This window comes from Cyrtonyx montezumae, unplaced genomic scaffold (genome assembly GCF_038088225.1).
Source record: "Cyrtonyx montezumae isolate F1298 unplaced genomic scaffold, pur_monq_1.0 scaffold_32, whole genome shotgun sequence".
In the NCBI taxonomy this organism is placed as follows: Eukaryota; Metazoa; Chordata; class Aves; order Galliformes; family Odontophoridae; genus Cyrtonyx; species Cyrtonyx montezumae.
The window spans coordinates 4,102,630-4,121,162 of record NW_027072037.1 but is presented as its reverse complement, the minus strand read 5'-3'; the positions used below and the strand labels follow the sequence as shown (position 1 = coordinate 4,121,162).

The 18,533-nt window shown below is 41.7% G+C and overlaps 1 protein-coding gene across 2 annotated transcripts in view; it reads right to left on the bottom strand.

The window, feature by feature from the left end:
- Positions 1 to 18,533, bottom strand: part of CTDSPL (CTD small phosphatase like) — a 64,941-nt gene that overhangs the window by 10,562 nt on the left and 35,846 nt on the right. The window contains exons 3-5 of one of the 2 annotated variants that reach the window (XM_065744994.1): positions 13,352 to 13,384; positions 6,279 to 6,380; positions 1,443 to 1,499 (exon numbers count right to left, since the gene is read on the bottom strand). In XM_065744994.1, the coding sequence (XP_065601066.1) occupies positions 1,443 to 1,499; positions 6,279 to 6,380; positions 13,352 to 13,384 (192 nt within the window). The remainder of the gene's footprint in view (positions 1 to 1,442; positions 1,500 to 6,278; positions 6,381 to 13,351; positions 13,385 to 18,533) is intronic. The other variant, XM_065744995.1, reaches the window with a different exon arrangement.

Sequence of the window (18,533 nt, the reverse complement as noted above, 5' to 3'; positions counted from 1 at the left end):
AGAAAAATTCCTGCATTTGTTTTTTCACCTTAAGTGTCAAACTGCACTCAATTTAGTGAATGTTGGCAGTGAAGAGTGGAAAAGCTTTTGGAGTGCTTGACAGTAAAGCCCAGCCTTTGGTGGTTCTGCTGCAAATAGGTTGTTAGGCAACCTGTTTTATTCCCTTTCAAAGGCATTCAAGAAAGCTTTAAGATTAAAAAAAAACTGTCACGGTTACAGCACCAAGCACAATTAAAGCCCAAACCCAATGGGGACAGGCACTACTGCAACACAGAACTCCTAAACCATCACAAACACATTTTAAACATTCAGCTCTAGTGAACATCACAGGTTAAAGCATCCGAAATATTGATTTTCCTCTGCATGAAACAGGCACGGCACAGAAGCTCTCAGAGCAACTATCACTTTTAAAATCCATTTCAGTCCACGGAATAATTCAGTAATTATTTTGAGAGTGACAGTTACACAGATGGTTTTCATAACAGGAAATCAAACAAAATCATGAGCTAACTTTATCAGCTATCAATTGTTGCAAGCTAAAAATACTATCGTATTTGTCCAAATAAAAAATAATCCTTACAAGGAAGACTGCATTTCAGAAATCAAAGTATTTAAAATCCCAATTGAATCACATCCAGAGAAGATCTGCAACTCAGTAAGTGCATCATCTTTAACCTTCAACAACCAATGAAAGCTGTTTCAACCACTTCATTTATCAGAAGGGCTCAACTTCACAGTAACTGCTGCAATCTGCCTCAGGCATAAACTTCAGTGTCTGCCTGAAGTGGGAAACTTACAGTACTAGAAATTACTTTTCTGCAACGACTACTGGTTAAAGACACCAAAACTAAGGTACATGAAGGGGACTGATTGCCAAATGATGTGTTATGCATTTCCTGAGAGCAATTTCGGAGTTGTAAGTGAAGGTGTTAAATAACAAGGGACAAAAACTAGGTGTCTCAAAATTTTACTTAGTCCCTTCAAAGATGCTGAAGTTCTGAGTTCTCATCAGAGGAACTGAAGTTGCTTACAACAGGGGGCAGAAATGGCCACAAGCATTGAAGAAGCTCTGTTCCCCTTTACACACAAAGCTCAGCCTGTGTGAACTAATAACAGGCATTCATGCCTACTTCTGCCCATTTGTCAGTGGAGGGAATGCAGAGTTCAAAGCAGCTTTTTAATGGGTGCAGCAACATCTGAAAGCCCTTCCTTGGGTCATTTCCTGATTGGAAATGTTTTACATCAGACCAGCAGTTATGCACTGAAGAACTGGAAATGTTAAAAACGGAGACTCGCAGGCAGAAGCCACGTACCTGATCAAACACAACTGCTGCAAAGAAAACAAGCTGCTGGGAGTAAAGCAGCAAACAGAAAGGCAGTGCTCTGGGATGCTGCAGACAGCTGTGCTACCAAAGCAACGTTAAGAGAACAGCAGTGCTTACCTGATGTATGGTTCCATCGATTTCAACGGGAACGATGAAATCAGCATTGCTAATTGGCTAGAAAAGACAACAAGGAAATCAATCAACTTTAGAAGTAATGTCACCAGAGGGAAAATGTCGGAGGCATAAAAGTACACTTAATTCTCAGGAATAAGTTAGTGAGCATTACTGGCTATACTGATCCAACCCTGTGTGTAGGTCCAATACACACAGAAATCAAAACGCAGCTGTGTTCACCAGATCCCACGCTTCCAAACTCTCATCTGTTTTTAAGCTTCATACAGTGCCATAAGCTCCACTGCTCGAGTAATCCCCAGCACCACTGAGCATGTTCACCAGGATAAATACCTCTCCGGGTAATTCATCAAGTCTGTGTGGATGATCACAAAGAAATTCTGCTATTTGAAATCCCATATGTGCTACTCTAGGTCCTCAATTAGTATTCCATTTAAAGTAAAGGCAGTGGTAAAAGTGAAACCTAAATGATGTATTTGAATTGGAGCTACAGCAAGAAAAAACTTAAGTCATGTAGTGAAGTGATTCTGAAGATGTGATACCTGAAAAACGTGCTATGCTGATTGAATTAATCATGCAAAACAGCATTTTAATCCTGAAGGGAAGAGCAGGCATACCCTATCCACGTCCTTGAATCCATTTTTCTATTCTGCTGCATGCAACTCATTTCTTAAAGTCGAGGAAAATGACTCTGGAAAGCAGAAATATGTCCCCTTTGTTTAAGAGCACAGTCTAATGTTGGCTAGGTGGTGGTAACTGGGGGACACACAGCTAACAATATTTAATAGTATAAATGGACATCAAACTTGGGTAGAAATGCTTGGTATGGCTCACGCATTATGTCTGTGATAAAAAATATCACGGAAAGGCATCAGGTTGAAGTTTGTAACCCACAGCTTGGAAACAGCTGCAGGAGCAAGCTGCTGAGCCCTGCTTAATTGGGCTGATTAACAGTGTGCTTCACAGTAACAGCCTGAAACAAATGCTGGCCAGGAGCTAGAAAGGCATCGCTGAGCTAATGCTGGAGGACAGCCTCACTCAGCTCCTGCACGCCTTCCCACCTGGTTTTCTGGATCAAGACTTAAAGAGTACAGATGAGGGTGGCCCTGAAGAACTGCTGAATCTCAAAAGAGCTTCCATGGACTCATTCAGGGCACTGAGGAGTGCCAAAGAGGCAGCTGAGGGAAAAAACCTAAAACATAATCTTGATGTCTTTCACTGCAGAAAGGAGCTTCTAATTCCACTGTTGAATGACACCTGTAAGAATTTATTTCTGAATAAACACAACACTCACCCTCAGTAAGGCTGGGCTGCTCTGGACAGCAAGTCATAGAGTATCCTGAGTCGGGATCACTGAGCCTACATTTTAGTTTGGCTTCTAACAAGCAAACCTCTAGATACCAACCTCTCCACCCCTGACACAGGGAATGCTCCATCTGTTATATGCATGGAGTCCCTAAGCCTCGGAAGGACAAGAGGTGATGGCCTTAAGTGGTGCCAGGGAGGTTCAGGTTGGGTATTAGGAAAATGCTCCTCTCAGAAAGAGTGGTGATGCAGTGGCACAGCTGCCCAGGGAGCTGATGGGGTCCTGGAAGGGTTCCAGAGGTGTGGAGACATGGCACTGAGGGATGTGGTCAGTGGGAATGGTGGGGGTGAGATGATGGTTGCACCTGGGGATCTTACAGGTCTTTTCTGACCTCAGTGATTCTGTGATTCTGTACTGCTCTGCAGCCCTTCTGATAGCAAGAGAACAGGTACGCGAATGCTGCCAAGCTTCACCTTGAAAGAAACCCAAATGAACTTCCAGTAAGACTCAGCCACCAGTTCTCAAGTGGTTGCCAGCTCCGAGCATACTTTAAAGAGACGTGCACACACTTGCATCATTTTTATATGCATGACTCCCTGCAGCAAGACAAGCATTCTGTACCAGCAGAGAAAGAATAGGTCACTGCAAGTTGCACAGTTCTGAAGCCCACTGATAATAAAAGAAATCACAGCTATAATTGACTTTCTTACCAACAGGACCAGCAGCAACCAGATGTCAGAGAAAAACCACACGATGTTTAGCAACTTAGCTCTTACCAACCAATAAAACTCACCCTCAAGACTTTGCAACACTAACCAAACTACTCTCAACTAGCTGCATGCTTCCCCCACTTGTATTTGAGGTACCACATAGCTGTGGTGTTGGAACAGGCCATGAGGAAGGGAGTGTGGACTGGGTTGCTGTGCTTCATCACGATGGGAAGACAGGAGCAGTGTCTACAGAGCTTGCTGGCTAAAGGCTTCTGGGGTTGCACACATGAAGCACTTACATGCCAAGAGGGAACCGCAGAGAGACTGCGAAAGAAGACAAAGTATTTCCAATAAGAACTTTTTAAAGCTGTCTTTACTTAATGAAAAACTTCAAAGTTTTTAAAACGTTCTAAAAAAAAAATAATTTCAAACAGTTTCACAGCCAGTTTTGAATATGACTACATTCCAGACTTGCATGTGGTTTAATTTGTTTTATACAAGACAATATTTACATCTTCTTGATTTAATAATTTATGATTTTTACTTCTATTATTGTTTTATGATGGGAATGATAACTATAATGTCTATCTACTCCTTTTTTACTCTTGCCAAAGCACCTCAAACTTTCTCCTTAGTATGCGTTTAACATTAAAGACTAATACCTTCTCCTAAAGCTTCACAAATATGCAGAGGCATAAAAAGATGAGAATTACCCTTCTTCAGATGTTGCTGCTTTCATAAAAGAGTACTTTGAATACCCTGCATCTCCAGCTGCATAAAGAAATCCAACACAATTACCTGCACTTGAAATATGAAGCCCACTTTGTAACAGAATTATGAGTCCTACAACACTACGCCCTTCAAATAAAGCCTTTTGTACTCAAAATCACAAATTTATGTACGCTCTTATGGCTTTTAAGTGGGGACCTGGGTAAGGCACATGTTTCAGTGAAAACAACATCTAAAAGAAACCACAGAAGAAGCGTAATTATCCGGGTACAGAGCCCCTGGTCCTCTGATAACCCAACGGATTCCTGATGGCCACAGTGACCTTACTTGAAATGAAGCGTCACCCTTTATGAAAGAAAACCCAAACCATGCTCTGGACAGACTAACAGACACTCAAGGACTCCTGCAGCTTCCTCCAAAGTTTACTTTTCTCTTTTTTGGGTGGTTGTGTGTGGAGCCATGGGTTGGATGCAAGGATGCTCATGGGTCCCTTCCGACTCACAATATTCACTGAACTGTGTTCAAGATCAAGCAGAACAATCTCTTCATTTGTCCTAAATAGTAAATATCCTTTGAATAAATGGGACAATAACATTTGAAAATGAGCCCACTGAGCAAGCAGGCTCAACCCTACACAAAAAGATTTACAATAAGTCAACTGTGAAACACGTATTTCTTTGAAATGGTTAAAATATATATATATGTATTAACCACCTGAATGGAATCTCATTTGCTTTCGAGAACCAGAAAAAAATCACAGCACCAAGTTATCCACAGCATCCAAAATAATAATAATAATAATTCCACATTTCAAGTAAAAATAATTATTAGGCTTAACATTATGTAAATTTAGACTTTTACATCCTGCTTTCCATGCCTATTTTTGACTCCCACTTAATGAGGAAGGCATGGTCTCCTCCCTTCCCCTCTCAGTGGAACAATTCTCAAGCGCAACTTCTGTCTGGGTACAGAAGACAGGGATCTGGCACCGAGGTTAAGAGGTTCCAGTACACCACCACAAATCGTTGTGTACCATTAGGCGTAATAAAGAAAGAGACAAATCTGAGTTTCAATTGGAGGCACAGGAATATTTGTTCTAGTATCTCCATATAAGGTCTCCTCTAAGTCAATAAGGACAGAGTGTTGCCAAATTTTAACCACCACATGAATTATGGTTTGCATAGTTAAATGCTGGCAACTCAATACTCCAGGATTAAAATGCTGAATTTATGCTAGCAGTGAAAACTGGAGTGTAACCAAAACCCAACAACTGTGAAGTCAGTGTGAACTCAAGCTTGCTATTAGTAAAGAGTCTGAAAAATTCTCCAGTATCAAAGTATAAGCCTACAGATTTATTGACGTCTGACATTTGCTGATCAGAAATACTACAGTATTATACTGAGCCAACTCAGGCTATTTGCATTACTGAATTATCTGATTCTAACTTTGGACCTATTTAAACAATAGAAAAATACCACTACTTCCACCACATGCCGAATTCTGAAGGCTTATAGAAGTTGCTTCACAAAATGACTGACTCATCAGCAACAGCTCGATGCTATTTGCTCTCCTGCTGTGAGAGCTGAATACTTAAAAACACTTCTGAGATCAGGACAGCAGACTGGTATTTGCTTTCCCACTACACATGAAGCAATCTTCTCCAGCAATGGAGCACAGTGACTGCTGATGTCCCACATCTAATCCATCTACCCAGCTTTCAGTTGGGTATGTGCTCTAAGAAGAATATGGCATCCCTTAAACATCAAAAGCAATCCCAAATTTCAGAGCATCAAGTTCTGTACTTGTTCAACATTGCTCCTTGCTGGAATAGTTTCAGGCTGAAGCCACAAAGCCAGCAACCTTTCAAGGATTTGTTTCAGACTCAGAATCAAAAACCAGTGGTGTCAATAGTACTCAAAGCTACATTAGGATGAATAATTGCTGAAGGAACAACAAGAACTACCGGGTATCCTGGGAGAGCCTGCAAGGCCAGTTAATGTGTTAAGCTGCTTAACAGCTCCCACAGCATTCATGGGCAGAGGAGAGGTGCAAGAGATCACTGTCAGAGGTACTCACCTTAAATGAACTGTGCACTAAAGTTTCATCTAAATCAATGACCACACACTTCTTCCCATAGTCTGATGCTGTCAGTTCTGGCAGGAGGTATTTAGCTGGTGGCTAAAAAAAAGAAGGCAACAAGAAAATGTAAAACCTCTACAGAAGGGGCACTCTTTTGCCAACATTACTGTTCTAGCAGTCACTCTCTGAAACCAGAAAGCACTACTCAAAGTTGAATGTTTGTCCGGGCTTGTTGCAAGGACACATATGGAAATCAATGGCTCATGCAATGCCCATACAGATTTTTCTGCTTTCTAAAATGAAAGAATCATTTAGAACAAACTCCAAAGCGCTCAAAATGAAAATGGCAAGACACCACCACTAATTAAAAACAACAGTGAGAAGTGGGACATCTGATGCACTGACATCTTCCCCCAGTGGCCCTCTTCCTAACGCCTCAGTTTTAAGTCGCTGCTGTTATCCTGCTCCTGCAGAACTATTTCTGGCCACTTCACATAGATGGACCTTTACACAAATTCTGTTGGCCACGAAGTGGGGAAACTGGTCCTGAGGGAAGATAACTTTGTCCTCCAGAACGTGACCCCACTCTCATTTTTACCACGTCTAAGGGTGCTGGCAGAGTTTTCTCGTGGATCGCATTGAGAATCAAGGCATTAAAAGTGGAGTGAAGAAAGTTCTCTTAATCCAGGCTATTCAGCATATGCTGCCCTTACAAAACTGGTACTGATCACACGAAGAACTGCCTTGTTTTTTTCTTAAAAGCAATGCAGTCACACGTTCTTCTGAATGCTCAACTCCCAGTTTAACATCCCAACCTGCAACAGTGCATTATTTTACACTGACAATTTCCTGAAAGAACAGAAATGGAGCTCTTCTGATTGGAGCTGAAACACTGCTGGCATAAAGAGGTCTTTTTGAGGAAGGAAAAGAACTAGTTTACGAAGGACTATCAATAAGCAGAAGCTCAAGACTGAGAGGAAGTGAAATGAGGGAAGAATATTAAAAAAAAGGATACAGAACTCACTTCGTTCTCCTGCCATCTCTCTTAACCGCCCTGTTTGGGTGCTGCTGTTCTGCTAAGGATGCAACCATCCTTTCTTTGTGCTTTCTGGATACAAGTGCCTTTTGTAGAGGTGCTTTTGGAGATCTGAGGTCACCACTTGGCAGAGAGCAGCCATGGCAGTGAGTAAGATACTTCTGCACACAACCCAGCAGCAAGGACTGCTCTCCCCTAATCACTGATCTGTCTCAGATGCCACGTCCAGTTGAAATACATTAGCCAGTGATGCCTAGCCACTTCTTGTTTAAATGAAGTAACTAACAAACGAGATCCTGGATGTAAATACAAGTGTCTTTAGCTAAAGTATAAATGATTGGGCAATTTTTAGGAGGGCTCACTGAAACTGATTTAGCTCCTCAAGGTGAACATCAACAACAGCTTCTCTAGCTAGTGAAACAGAAGCTGCCTTGCTTACAAGACACTTGTCTTAATATATTTTCTCTCAGCACATATTAACAGTGGCCTTTAAGAAACCACTGCTGCTTAATGCCCGTAAAGTAGGCATGCATCACAGTAATGTAATGGGACCAAAATTTATGGGACACTCTTTCTAGGTGATAAGAGTCCTACATATACATTACTTGCACAACTGCTTGAGCTCTCTTTCCTCGGCAGCATACTAACATGAAGACTAGGGCCAGTTTTACAGAATGTAGACTCTTCACTCCTAATTCAGAATCAAAAAGGCCCTCCACCTCCACCTTTCATAGGAAGAAGAATATAGACTTATAATCTAAAGCAACTAAGAGCTTATCAGATGGAAAATCACACCCATTTAAAGACAGTCATCTTCAGAATCCACTGATACACATTTCTTGTCAGTCTTTGAAGAAGTAAAAAAAATCTTAAGCACATATATATTTAAGATAAAATAGATCCATTCATCTTTCTACTCTTCAGACTCCTAATACTCAGCGTGAATTTTTGAGCAAACTTAATATGGAAAATATATGGAAATAAATCTTTCATATAGAAACATGTACATGAAAAATGTGAACACGATCTTCACAGTTATCTTTGCTCTTTTATCTGGAATCTAGTCCACCTGCCATCAAAAAAAGGATGCACACATACCATGGGCTATGAAAACATGAGCACTTTTGCCTCACAGAAACTGAACTCCCTGGCAGGTCAGCCTTCCTATGTGCTTGGGTTTTGAATGCCATCTGATCCTGTTCCCAGAGACACCTGTTTGCACATATGAATAAAAGAAACACATCTTTCTCTTTCAAAATCCTGCATCTCTGCTGCTTTCAACTTTGAAAATGCATTCAACCACCTGATAAATCTACCAGGGATGTGGAAACTGGACTGCAAGCTGTGAGACTACAGAACATCTGGTGGTTCTGCAGCAAAGATGACATCCTTGGGGCTTTAGGAACTTAAAGGATTTCTATGTAGGATATCAATCCATTTGTTTTGCTTTTGAAACTTCCTCATCTAAAAAAATTCCCACGTTTTCCAGAGCAGAAAAGCTTTTATGCAGAAACTGGCAGTGTTCCACATCAAACTTTAATTTCCTCACTGGTGGAGAGGCAACCAAGAAGAGCTGTAATTACCAGACTTTCATCCCAGTTTACGGTGAACGGTTATTTGTCTTTGATAATTCTTTTTAACATGTGGGCTTTAAAAATATTTAAGTCTATTAAGAGTATTTAACTGCAGCAAACAGCAACTCACATTTACTGTGTGATCCTCTCCAAGATACTACAGGCTTCCACGGAATTCAGTAGGAAAACAATCTGTAGTATCTCAGCACTCTTAGTCCTAGCTTGGGCTTCAAGGCCAATGAGAAATAAATTGTATACAAGTTAAAGCTTTTAAACTTGCCAGTGTTTGGGATTGCTGCATTCCAGGCAGGTCCCACAGCTGATCAGCTAGCTGACCTTGCAAAGAAATGATGGCTCAACTCTTCAAGTCCCATGGAAACTGTATACTGCCTAACGAAACCAGAGGAGGGGAGCAGGGAAACAGGGCTCCTGGCTGAAGCCAGAACAGCTGCTCAACACAAACCTTTCAAAAATTTGCTATATAAAGCAAGCAGATCCTTTCTTCTCTGCAACACACTTCTCACAGAAAGCAGAATTAATCCTCTGGGTACTGAAAACATTGCCTAGCCTAAGCACAGTGCATTAGCTTGGTGTTCAGGCTCCCTCCAGTTCTGTTCTGGCTGCACTGTGTAGCTAACAGCTTCTCCCAGCAGTTGGGCACCGAATGCTCTGACAGAAGATAACATCTTCCCATTAAAGCCCAGCTGCCAAGAGATGGGAGGGACTACTGTGAAGTGGGCAGCTCATAAGCTTTCTTCTGGAAAAGCTTAAAACAACAAGTTACCAAAATGCAAGTGAAACACAGATATCCCAGTGCTAAGCTTTAACTTCTGCACAGATTCTGAAGGTTCCTTCCAGTCCCACTCCTTCACTTAGGGATTTTAAACAGGCAAAATGCTAAAGGATGCTCCTAACATATTTAATCAGGTGGATGTGCATTGCTCTACGCTTCCACCTGCCTTCTCAGTCAACATGACTGCTGAAGCTGCTACAGGTCTGGTTTTGATACTTCTATCATATCCCCTTCCAAACAAAGCTGAGAAGAATCCAGGAAAGCACAGGGATCCTCAGCTACACTGAAAAGATCTGTAAGTCTGGTCCACCACAGAACTCACCAGATTACCATTCCATCCACACGTCAGCTGGTACTGCTTTTTTCCTATGTTTGTATTTATTTCACCCCAGAATATTCATCATTTTGCAGAGCTTTCCACCCCCCGTCCCCCCCTAAGGGGGAGAAATCAAGAATGAATTGATAAGAAATCAATTATGCTGCTCTTTAGCTTATGCCTTCATCTGGAAATAGTTCCAGAACAAAACATACAAACAGAAATAAGGTTCACCTTAAAAACAAACAAACAAAAAAAAAACAAGTCATATTGTTTTTGTTTTCCCAAAGAAAGTAATTTGAAGCTGGAATGCTTCCCAGTGAGCATCTCTTTCTATCAATGGCCAAGTGAAAATTCATACCTAATTAATTGTTTTTCAGTTAAGTACAATTAATGCAGAGAAAATTGATTTCAGCAGAAGATATCCTGCACTGATGCTGTACATAGGTCCATAAGACAAAGGAAGTTCTCAGATGGGTGACCCCAGTGGACTGCCAGACTTTAAACACAGATGATAAAGCTACAGAAAACCTTGTATTTTGACCAGGGCTTCAAAATGAAAGCTTAACGAGTGGAGAGAGGGCAGTGCTCTTTTCTGAGCTGCTAAGGAATTCTCTAAACACTCGAAGCGATTACATTTGCAATGCACCCTATAAAAAGTAAATGTCCAATTTAACTGTGACCAGCCTCGCTCTCTGTCTGAAAGATTTTCTGCTGGTATGTATAATACATACAACTCAAACAGCCCATTTCTCATCCATGTCCTCGTGTAGCAGAGCATCAAGAATTTCTGCCTTAATGGGTCTTAATTACAGACTGAAGAGCATCTCTGAGCAAACCTCTGGGCTTCAGCACTTGGGACAAACAGCCCCTGCAAGTTCAGCAGAAAGGACTGCTTTAATTTTGGTCTTTTAATGTTGAGGAAATCACGGATACAAGCACAGACAACAGCATCCTGGGCTGCATCAACAGAGGGACAGCTGTGGGGAGAGGGAAGAGACTGTCCCCTCTGCTCTGCCCTCGTAGGACCCTACATGGAGTGTTGTGTCTGGCAGCACAGCAGGGATTGGAGCTGTGGGAGTGCATCCAAAGGAGGACACGCAGATGCTCAGAGGGCTGGAGTGCCCCTGCTGTAAAGGAAGGCTGAGGGAGCTGGAGGAGAGAAGGCTCTGGGAGACCTCAATACGGCCTTATGATACTTAAAGGAAGCTATAACAGAGACAGGACCAGGGGAATGGTTTTAAACTAAAAAAGGGGAGATCTAGGTTGGATGTTAGGAAAAAATTATTTACTTGGAGGGCAGTGAGGCACTGACACTGCTGCCTAGAGAGCTGTGGGTGCCCCATCCCTGGGGGTGCTAAGAGCCAGGTGGGATGGGGCCCTGGGCAGCCTGAGCTAGTGTGGGGCAGCCAGTCTACAGTAGGGGGCTGGAACAGGATGGGTTTTAAAATCCCTTCCAACCCAAACCATGCTGTGATTCCGGGATTCTACGCACAGCACACTCAAGTCTGCATTTAGAAGTTGACACAGTGCTGTATGCTGGCCTGGCGAGATAGCAAGAAACAGCCTGACGTTGGGCCATAAATGTCATACAGCCACCTGTGGGCACTGCTGCCTTGGCAGCAGAGAAGGCATCGGATGGCACAGAAGAGGAATGAGCATACGTGCTAACTTGCTCTTTGATAATCGTGTGCCGTTGACGGGGAAGGTGAGTTAATTTTGCTGCCTTGAAGTGTTGGAAGGGACATCTGGAGATCATGTAGTCCAACCCCCTACAGCAGGTCGCACAGGAAAGAGGTGAGGGAGGTTTTGAATCTCTCCAAAGACTCCACCACCATTCTGGGCAGCCTGTTCCAGGGCTTTGTCACCCCAAAGTAAAATTTTTTCTCATGTTTGTATGGAACTTCGTGCATTGCAATTTGTGTTCTTGCCCTGTTACTGGGCACCACCGAAAAGAGCCTGGCCTCAGCTACTTGTCTCCTGCCCTTTAAACCTTTACAAGCATAAGATCCCCACTTTGTCTTGTCTTCTCTAGGCTAAACAGTCCCTAAACAACAGAAGAAAGAAAACAGAAACCTCATGAATCCCTTATTTTCCTACCACTCCCCATGCCTAGCAGAGCACTACTTTGCCATCACTGAGATGGAGCTCTTCTAACTTTCATAGATGTGAAGCTTTTTATTTCCAGCTTGCACATACAGAAATGGTGTGGTATGTACATGTACCCACACACATGCAGGCATTAGCCACGTAAGATGTAATCACAGAATGGTTTAGGTTGGAAAGGACCTTAAAGACAGAGCTCCAACCCACCAGCCATGGGCAGGGTTGCCAGCCACTAGGATCAGGCTGCCAGGGCCCCGTCCAACCTGGCCTTCAAAATAATCTCAGAAGTACTAAGTAAAGAATAAAAAGAAAAAAGAGCTGTTTCTAACAGTTGAGATAGGGGGAAGTTTCTCCCAACACTGCTGCCCTGCAGCACTGAGGGCCCTTACAGAAGCCCTTGTAATGTTGGACTACATGTGAGGGAAGGAAAAGGGGGAAAGAAAGTGGTATGTAGGGGAATACTCAGCTCTTTAGGACTACCAAGGAGCTCCAGAAAGAGCACTATGTCAGCAGCTCCACACATCAGCACTGGTGTGCTGTTTCCTGGAAAGCCCTGCAATAATCAGGCATTACAAACAGCAGAGGAGCTCAAAAAAGTATGTCCAGCTTCTAAAAAGCTGAAAAAAAAACAGTTTTTTGACCAAAAATGGTCACATCTCATTAAATTAAAAGCTTCAGTTTGAAGGACTTTTTCCTTTTATTTAGGTTAGAAAAATAATTCAAATGCCTAATAGCATTCCACTTCTAATCTAGGGAAGATAATACTAAGGGCCATAAAACAAGAGCTGATAATGAGAGCATCATCTCCAGCAAGCAGAGTAATGCAGCTACAGGCACAGGACTCTTTGCTTCAACACAAAGTGTGTTTCCATGTTCTGGCACATATGGAAAAATAAGGGAAAGACTGTTGTAATCGTGTCCACTCAGTGACAGCCAGTCACCTTTTGCTGCTACTGAAGTATGCAACCTCGACTCTCAGATGACCTCGTGCATTTTCAAAAGGACAGAAATGCAGAAACAAATTTAGCTGAGATGCAAGATGAAAGTCATAAGAAACCCAAACTCTACTTCTTGTCTGTGTACATGTGTGGTTCAGTTCATCTCTGAGTATACAACATAGCAGACAGAACACAAAATCCTTCTGTTAACATGCAACACAAAACAGACCTGTTAGACTGCAACATAAAATGATTCAAAGCAAAGGTTATGAAAATTATTGAAAGAAAAAGGGATAAAAATACATACACTTGGTATAGGCATGACCTGCATCTGGTCACCCTGGGGAAAAAGAAAAAAAATCACTGTAAGGGTAATGGCTTTTAAAGGGTAGAACAAAGGTCTGAAGCAGTAAATGTAGCACTCAAACATTTTAAACCAAAGTTCAAAGTATTCATGGAATCAGGGTAAAAAAAAATAAAAACAGGATCTTGAATTTTAGTTGCTGTAATGACTGGTTAGTATACTGGTATTTATGATTTGTAGTAGACTGGACTGGTACAACCCATGCTGTAATTAAAAAGAGATGATAATAAGAAAGCACCTGTATTTACTGTAACTTTTTCAGCTTTAAGATCTACTAGTGGGTATATTTGTCTGTTTTTACTGCAGCAACAAGAGGCTCAGCCAGGCCTCGGTCGGACAGCAGGACAGAGCCCAACTCTTCAAGTTAACTTCACTTGAAAGAACTGCCTCAGAAAAGGCTGCATTAACTAAAGAACAGCAAAATGACTGAGATGGATGGATGGATGACAAGCCAAAGAATCCCACTTTCTTCAAACCAGACTGAGGCAGGAGGACTGGAATAAGGGACTGGAATAACAACATTCTTCTCACAACCTCACTCCTTTCAGTGTGTAAGATGACAGTCAGGACCTTAGCCAAACACATGTTTTCTTCTCATGTTGGGGTCCGAGACACTAATACAACAGACGCTTCCCTTTTACAGTTTGTTGGAGCATCATCTGAAGTCCACGTGCCATTTGAGAAAGGAATGAATCAGAGTAGGTGCTGGTCAGATAAGCTGGTCTGGGATCAGACCATTATCAAGGATACTGTTACTGCACACAGCCCTGACTACGAACTCCTGTGTTGTTTTTTTCTCCTCTCTTCCCGTTCAGTGGTAGAATGAAACACAACTGGAGCATCACTTCCATCAACAGATGAGATCGTTTTGAGAGGCAGAGACATCACTGCCATTACAGTAAAAGATCATCTTAATGGTGGGCACAAAAACATCTGAGTATCACACCAGGCTTTCCCACAAACTTCCAGAGATGATCACTGATGTGAAATGTGCTTGAAACAAAAGCTGTACCCCATGGTATTACTGTAAGCCTGACTTTCGTGAGAATTAAGTTGATAAAGCACTTGCATCATGCTTCTGCTTTTCTTGCAGGATTTGTTAAATCGTGAAGTAGAAGAAGTGAATTCCCTGGGCAGAATCCTAAAAGCATGCATGCAAAACCCAAAATGGTTATGACAGCACTTGGAAAAACAAGCAGAAAGATACGCATAAGAGTCTGCTGTTGAAGTGGCCATGAACATGCAAATGGTTTTTCAAAACAACCCTGCTATGAGAAACTTTAAGAAGTGTCCTGCTTCATTTCCTGGAACAGGAAGGGATGTAGGTCAGAATGCTAACATTTGGAGTAATGACTGATAACTGCTTTTGCTGAAATCTTTCTATGAGCTCTTGATGCTAGTAATGGGACAAAGACTATCTCAGAATGCCAACATTTCCCCACTGCATCACTAAGATACACAGAAACTGATTTGCTCAGCCACTGACATCTGGCTTTCTCATGACACAATATATACAAGTGATAAATCTCCCCTTCCCTCGATCTGTGTAGTTTTGGTAGGAGATGCAACATTTTCAGTACTGCATCTGTAAGTTAATGCTATCTATGGTAACATGGAGAATCAATGTCCACCAAAGTGACAAGCCACAATATTTTGTATGAAAGCAGCCTGTGCTCAAAGATATGGAGCTATTTTGTTTTAAAGAATAACCTATTCAGGGTAGAAGCTGATCAAAACAACAGATTTACCATATTGATTTCTTAAATTTATACTGGACTGCTGACAGGTTGAGAACAGTAACGTATTAACTATCTGATTCTTTCATTGACTTGGACCACATGCAGTTTTGTCTGTTGATACAGAAGACTTTTGGGAAGACACAGGAGGAGGTTATAATGAGAAGTGTGGTAAAGAGGAACCAAGCAGCTCAGTGAAGATTTATTTTCTAAACTGATCTGCCATGCTACATGCTGACGGTGGCCAAAGGAATCAGACACGAGGAACTTCTTGCTGCCATCAGTGAAGGTTAAGTGGGAGAAAGAGTACTACCATTGCTCATCTTCGCCTGCTGGATGAAGGAAATCCTTCAGATCTCAAGAAGATGTTCCCTGCAAGGTCTGTTTTTCTCACTCCAATGAACCATATTCACATGGAAGAGAAGATCCTTTTCCTTTCCTCTACACTTTCAAGCATATTTCAAGTAAGATCCCCAAAGATTCCCTCTTTGAAGAGTCATGAGAACAGGTCATCAAAATAAGCTTTCCAACATGACCTTGGAGATGGCAGCATCCTGCATCAGAAAGCAGTGGGGGCAAAGACACCTTGCTTTTGTAGTGGTTGGGGTGGGTGAGGGGAAATTCAAGGACTTGACCTTTCTGGCTTCGTTCTTGTAACAGGGAAAGCAGCAGGAACAGCTGCTGTCCCCAGAATAAACTTTCATCTAATTCTGTCTTCTTCCTCGTTGAGTGTGGATTGAGACATTCTCCCTGATCCAAGAAATATATAAAAAAAATTTTCCCTCATTCATGCTCCACCTCACTGAACACAATCTGTGTGTCCAATCTGCGAAACAAAAGCAGAGATTACTGCGTTGGAATTGGGAAGTAAGTGAAATGATGAAATGTTGGAGTTCCATCACCCACCAGGACTGGAAAGCCAATGGAGAGTGAGTTTGCAGCTACCTTTCCCCATCCCACAATCTTTTTTTTTCCCTACCTAGCTCCCTCCTTGAAGTTTGCAGATGTCATCAACGTCTCCATATGTTAAAATTGCAGGTAGCAAACTTGTCCAGAATAAAACAACACAATGGCACACTCAGAAATTACACCTACTGGGACAGAGCGCTAACCGAAGAAGAGAAGTTGAGATCTGAGCTTGCTCTGAACAAACACTCCCCTCTTCTCCCAATGCTGCTGCCCCTAAAAACTGTCTGGAAGGTCTTGGCAATCTTCCTGCTGCTGAGAAGGCAGGAAAAAATGAGCCAGGATTTCAGAAGGCTGAACACTGTGTACTCCCCATGACACATCTGACTCTGCATCCGAGCTGCAGGCAGGCTGATACACCCACTGTAATAGATACTACGTCTTCGAATGTACCTTTGTGCTGCATTAAAGAGCTGTTGCATTCGAAGAAAAAAATATATATATACAGAACAGTTTCAGTAAATACAAGTTACTATTGACAAATGTTGTACTGAAATATTAGAGAGAGAGCAGACCATTCATTACCAGCACTAGAGTCACACTTGGACAAGCAGCTGCTCTGTGAGTAGAAGTTTTAAAAGTGAACTCAATATTTCAAGAAGTTTTTGGGCTTTTTATTTTTTTTTGTTATTTTTTCTAATGGAGTAAAAGTCAGTGCTGTAAGACTCCCTTATTCCAAACCACACTCAAGTTTGGCATTTCTTCCAGTCCTACGAAGAAGTGACGTGACATTTAACTTGCCAAGCAGAATCAAGTCACACCATTTGGTAAACCACCATTGGAAGTATTATTTTTTCCCCCAACACAGCAAAAAAATGAAAATAACTAAAAAAAAAATATCAGCACAATACCTCTGAACAAAATCAGAACTGTGTTCTCAACTGCTTTGTAAAACATTTTTTGCTGCTTTCCTCGCTTTACAACACGTTAACATGGAAAGATTTGAGACTCTTAATTAGAAGGAAGGAAGCTTGTCACACCAATTCATGAATATGCCAGAAGCAACGGAGAATTTCTGTGAAACAGCTGAAGCTTTCTCACTTTTTTTTTAACCTTCCCCTCCAGTTTTTACTGCTCGTTTCCATGTAACAGTTCGATTGAACAATCCAGGCAGAAGGAAAGTACATCCAAGCAATTTTATAGCCCAGTTTCTAATAGTAACTGTTTAACATTATTGTGCAATTTCCTCTTTTCATTCCTGAAGGATACACAAAGGACTGCACCGTGGTCAGAGGTCACCTGGGAGGTGATCAATAATTAATAGCAGAGGTAATGAAGTGACCATCTGAACAGCTGCTCAACAGAATTTCAGCTATTCTAACCTGGCATGAAGTTTAGTGCAACAAGAGCTTTAAATAAACAGCAGAAGAGTTTAAGCAGCATATTGTGAAGCTCTCCTTTCTTTTCAAAAAAGTGGTTGTTTTGCCCTTTCTGGATGTTTATTTTCACTCATTTAGTGAAACTCAATCACACTGCTGCACGTACTTCCCTCCACTTTACAAATCACCTCCAAATCTTGATGAGCTGCTCCCTGTAACTCAACCAAACCCAGCCTGCCTGCAGAGCTCTAAAATAAAGCTCTTCTGGGAGAAAGCACAGGCCTGACAGAGTGAGAACATACAAATATATCCAAATCTTCCACAGTCTTTCTGTCTTGGAAAGAATTTCATGCTTACACTAACCATGTTAGCACTGAATATAAAAGCAACACAGAAAAGCATACAAGGCTTATTAGACTGCAGCCCTGCATTTAGAATTGAATTGTTATAGACCTCAGTGAGAATGACCCAAAAACTCAGCAACGCTCATTTCCTTTCTACAAAGAACCTCTGAGTAAGTTTCACTGTATTTGAATAAAATGAGCTCTAGTAATTTATTTTATTTTTTTAAGGCATTCACTGGACGCTTCCACCCAGTTAGGTTGCAGTCTGATCATTTTATGCATTCTGGGATTTGTGTTTTGGACTCACGTACAAGGATTGCACAACTGCTCACTGAGGTGGTGCAGCACGAGGATGGAAACCTGTGCAAACACACATGCAATCACTTGCCCGAAGCTAAGATACTATTTAGAAAGTCATTACATTTTGTACTCGGAATATTTTGATTCCAGAGCATCTGAGCTCAAGCTTTCTATACATATTTTTTAAAACACGTTCCTCTTATTTCTCTCTTACTTGCAGTTTTGTGTCACCCTTACACCTGTGCCTCTTTTCTGCCCACCAACACAGCAGAAAAGGTCATTTTACACATTTCACCCAGGCTAGATTTCCCTCATTTCAGCTGAAATGCACCTCAGCTATGGGGAAAAATACATATATATATATATATATACATATATATATATCAAAATAAACATACAATTCCTCCTCTTGGTGGAGGAATTTTTTCAGTGCCCTTACACCCTGCCCCCTAAAGTACAT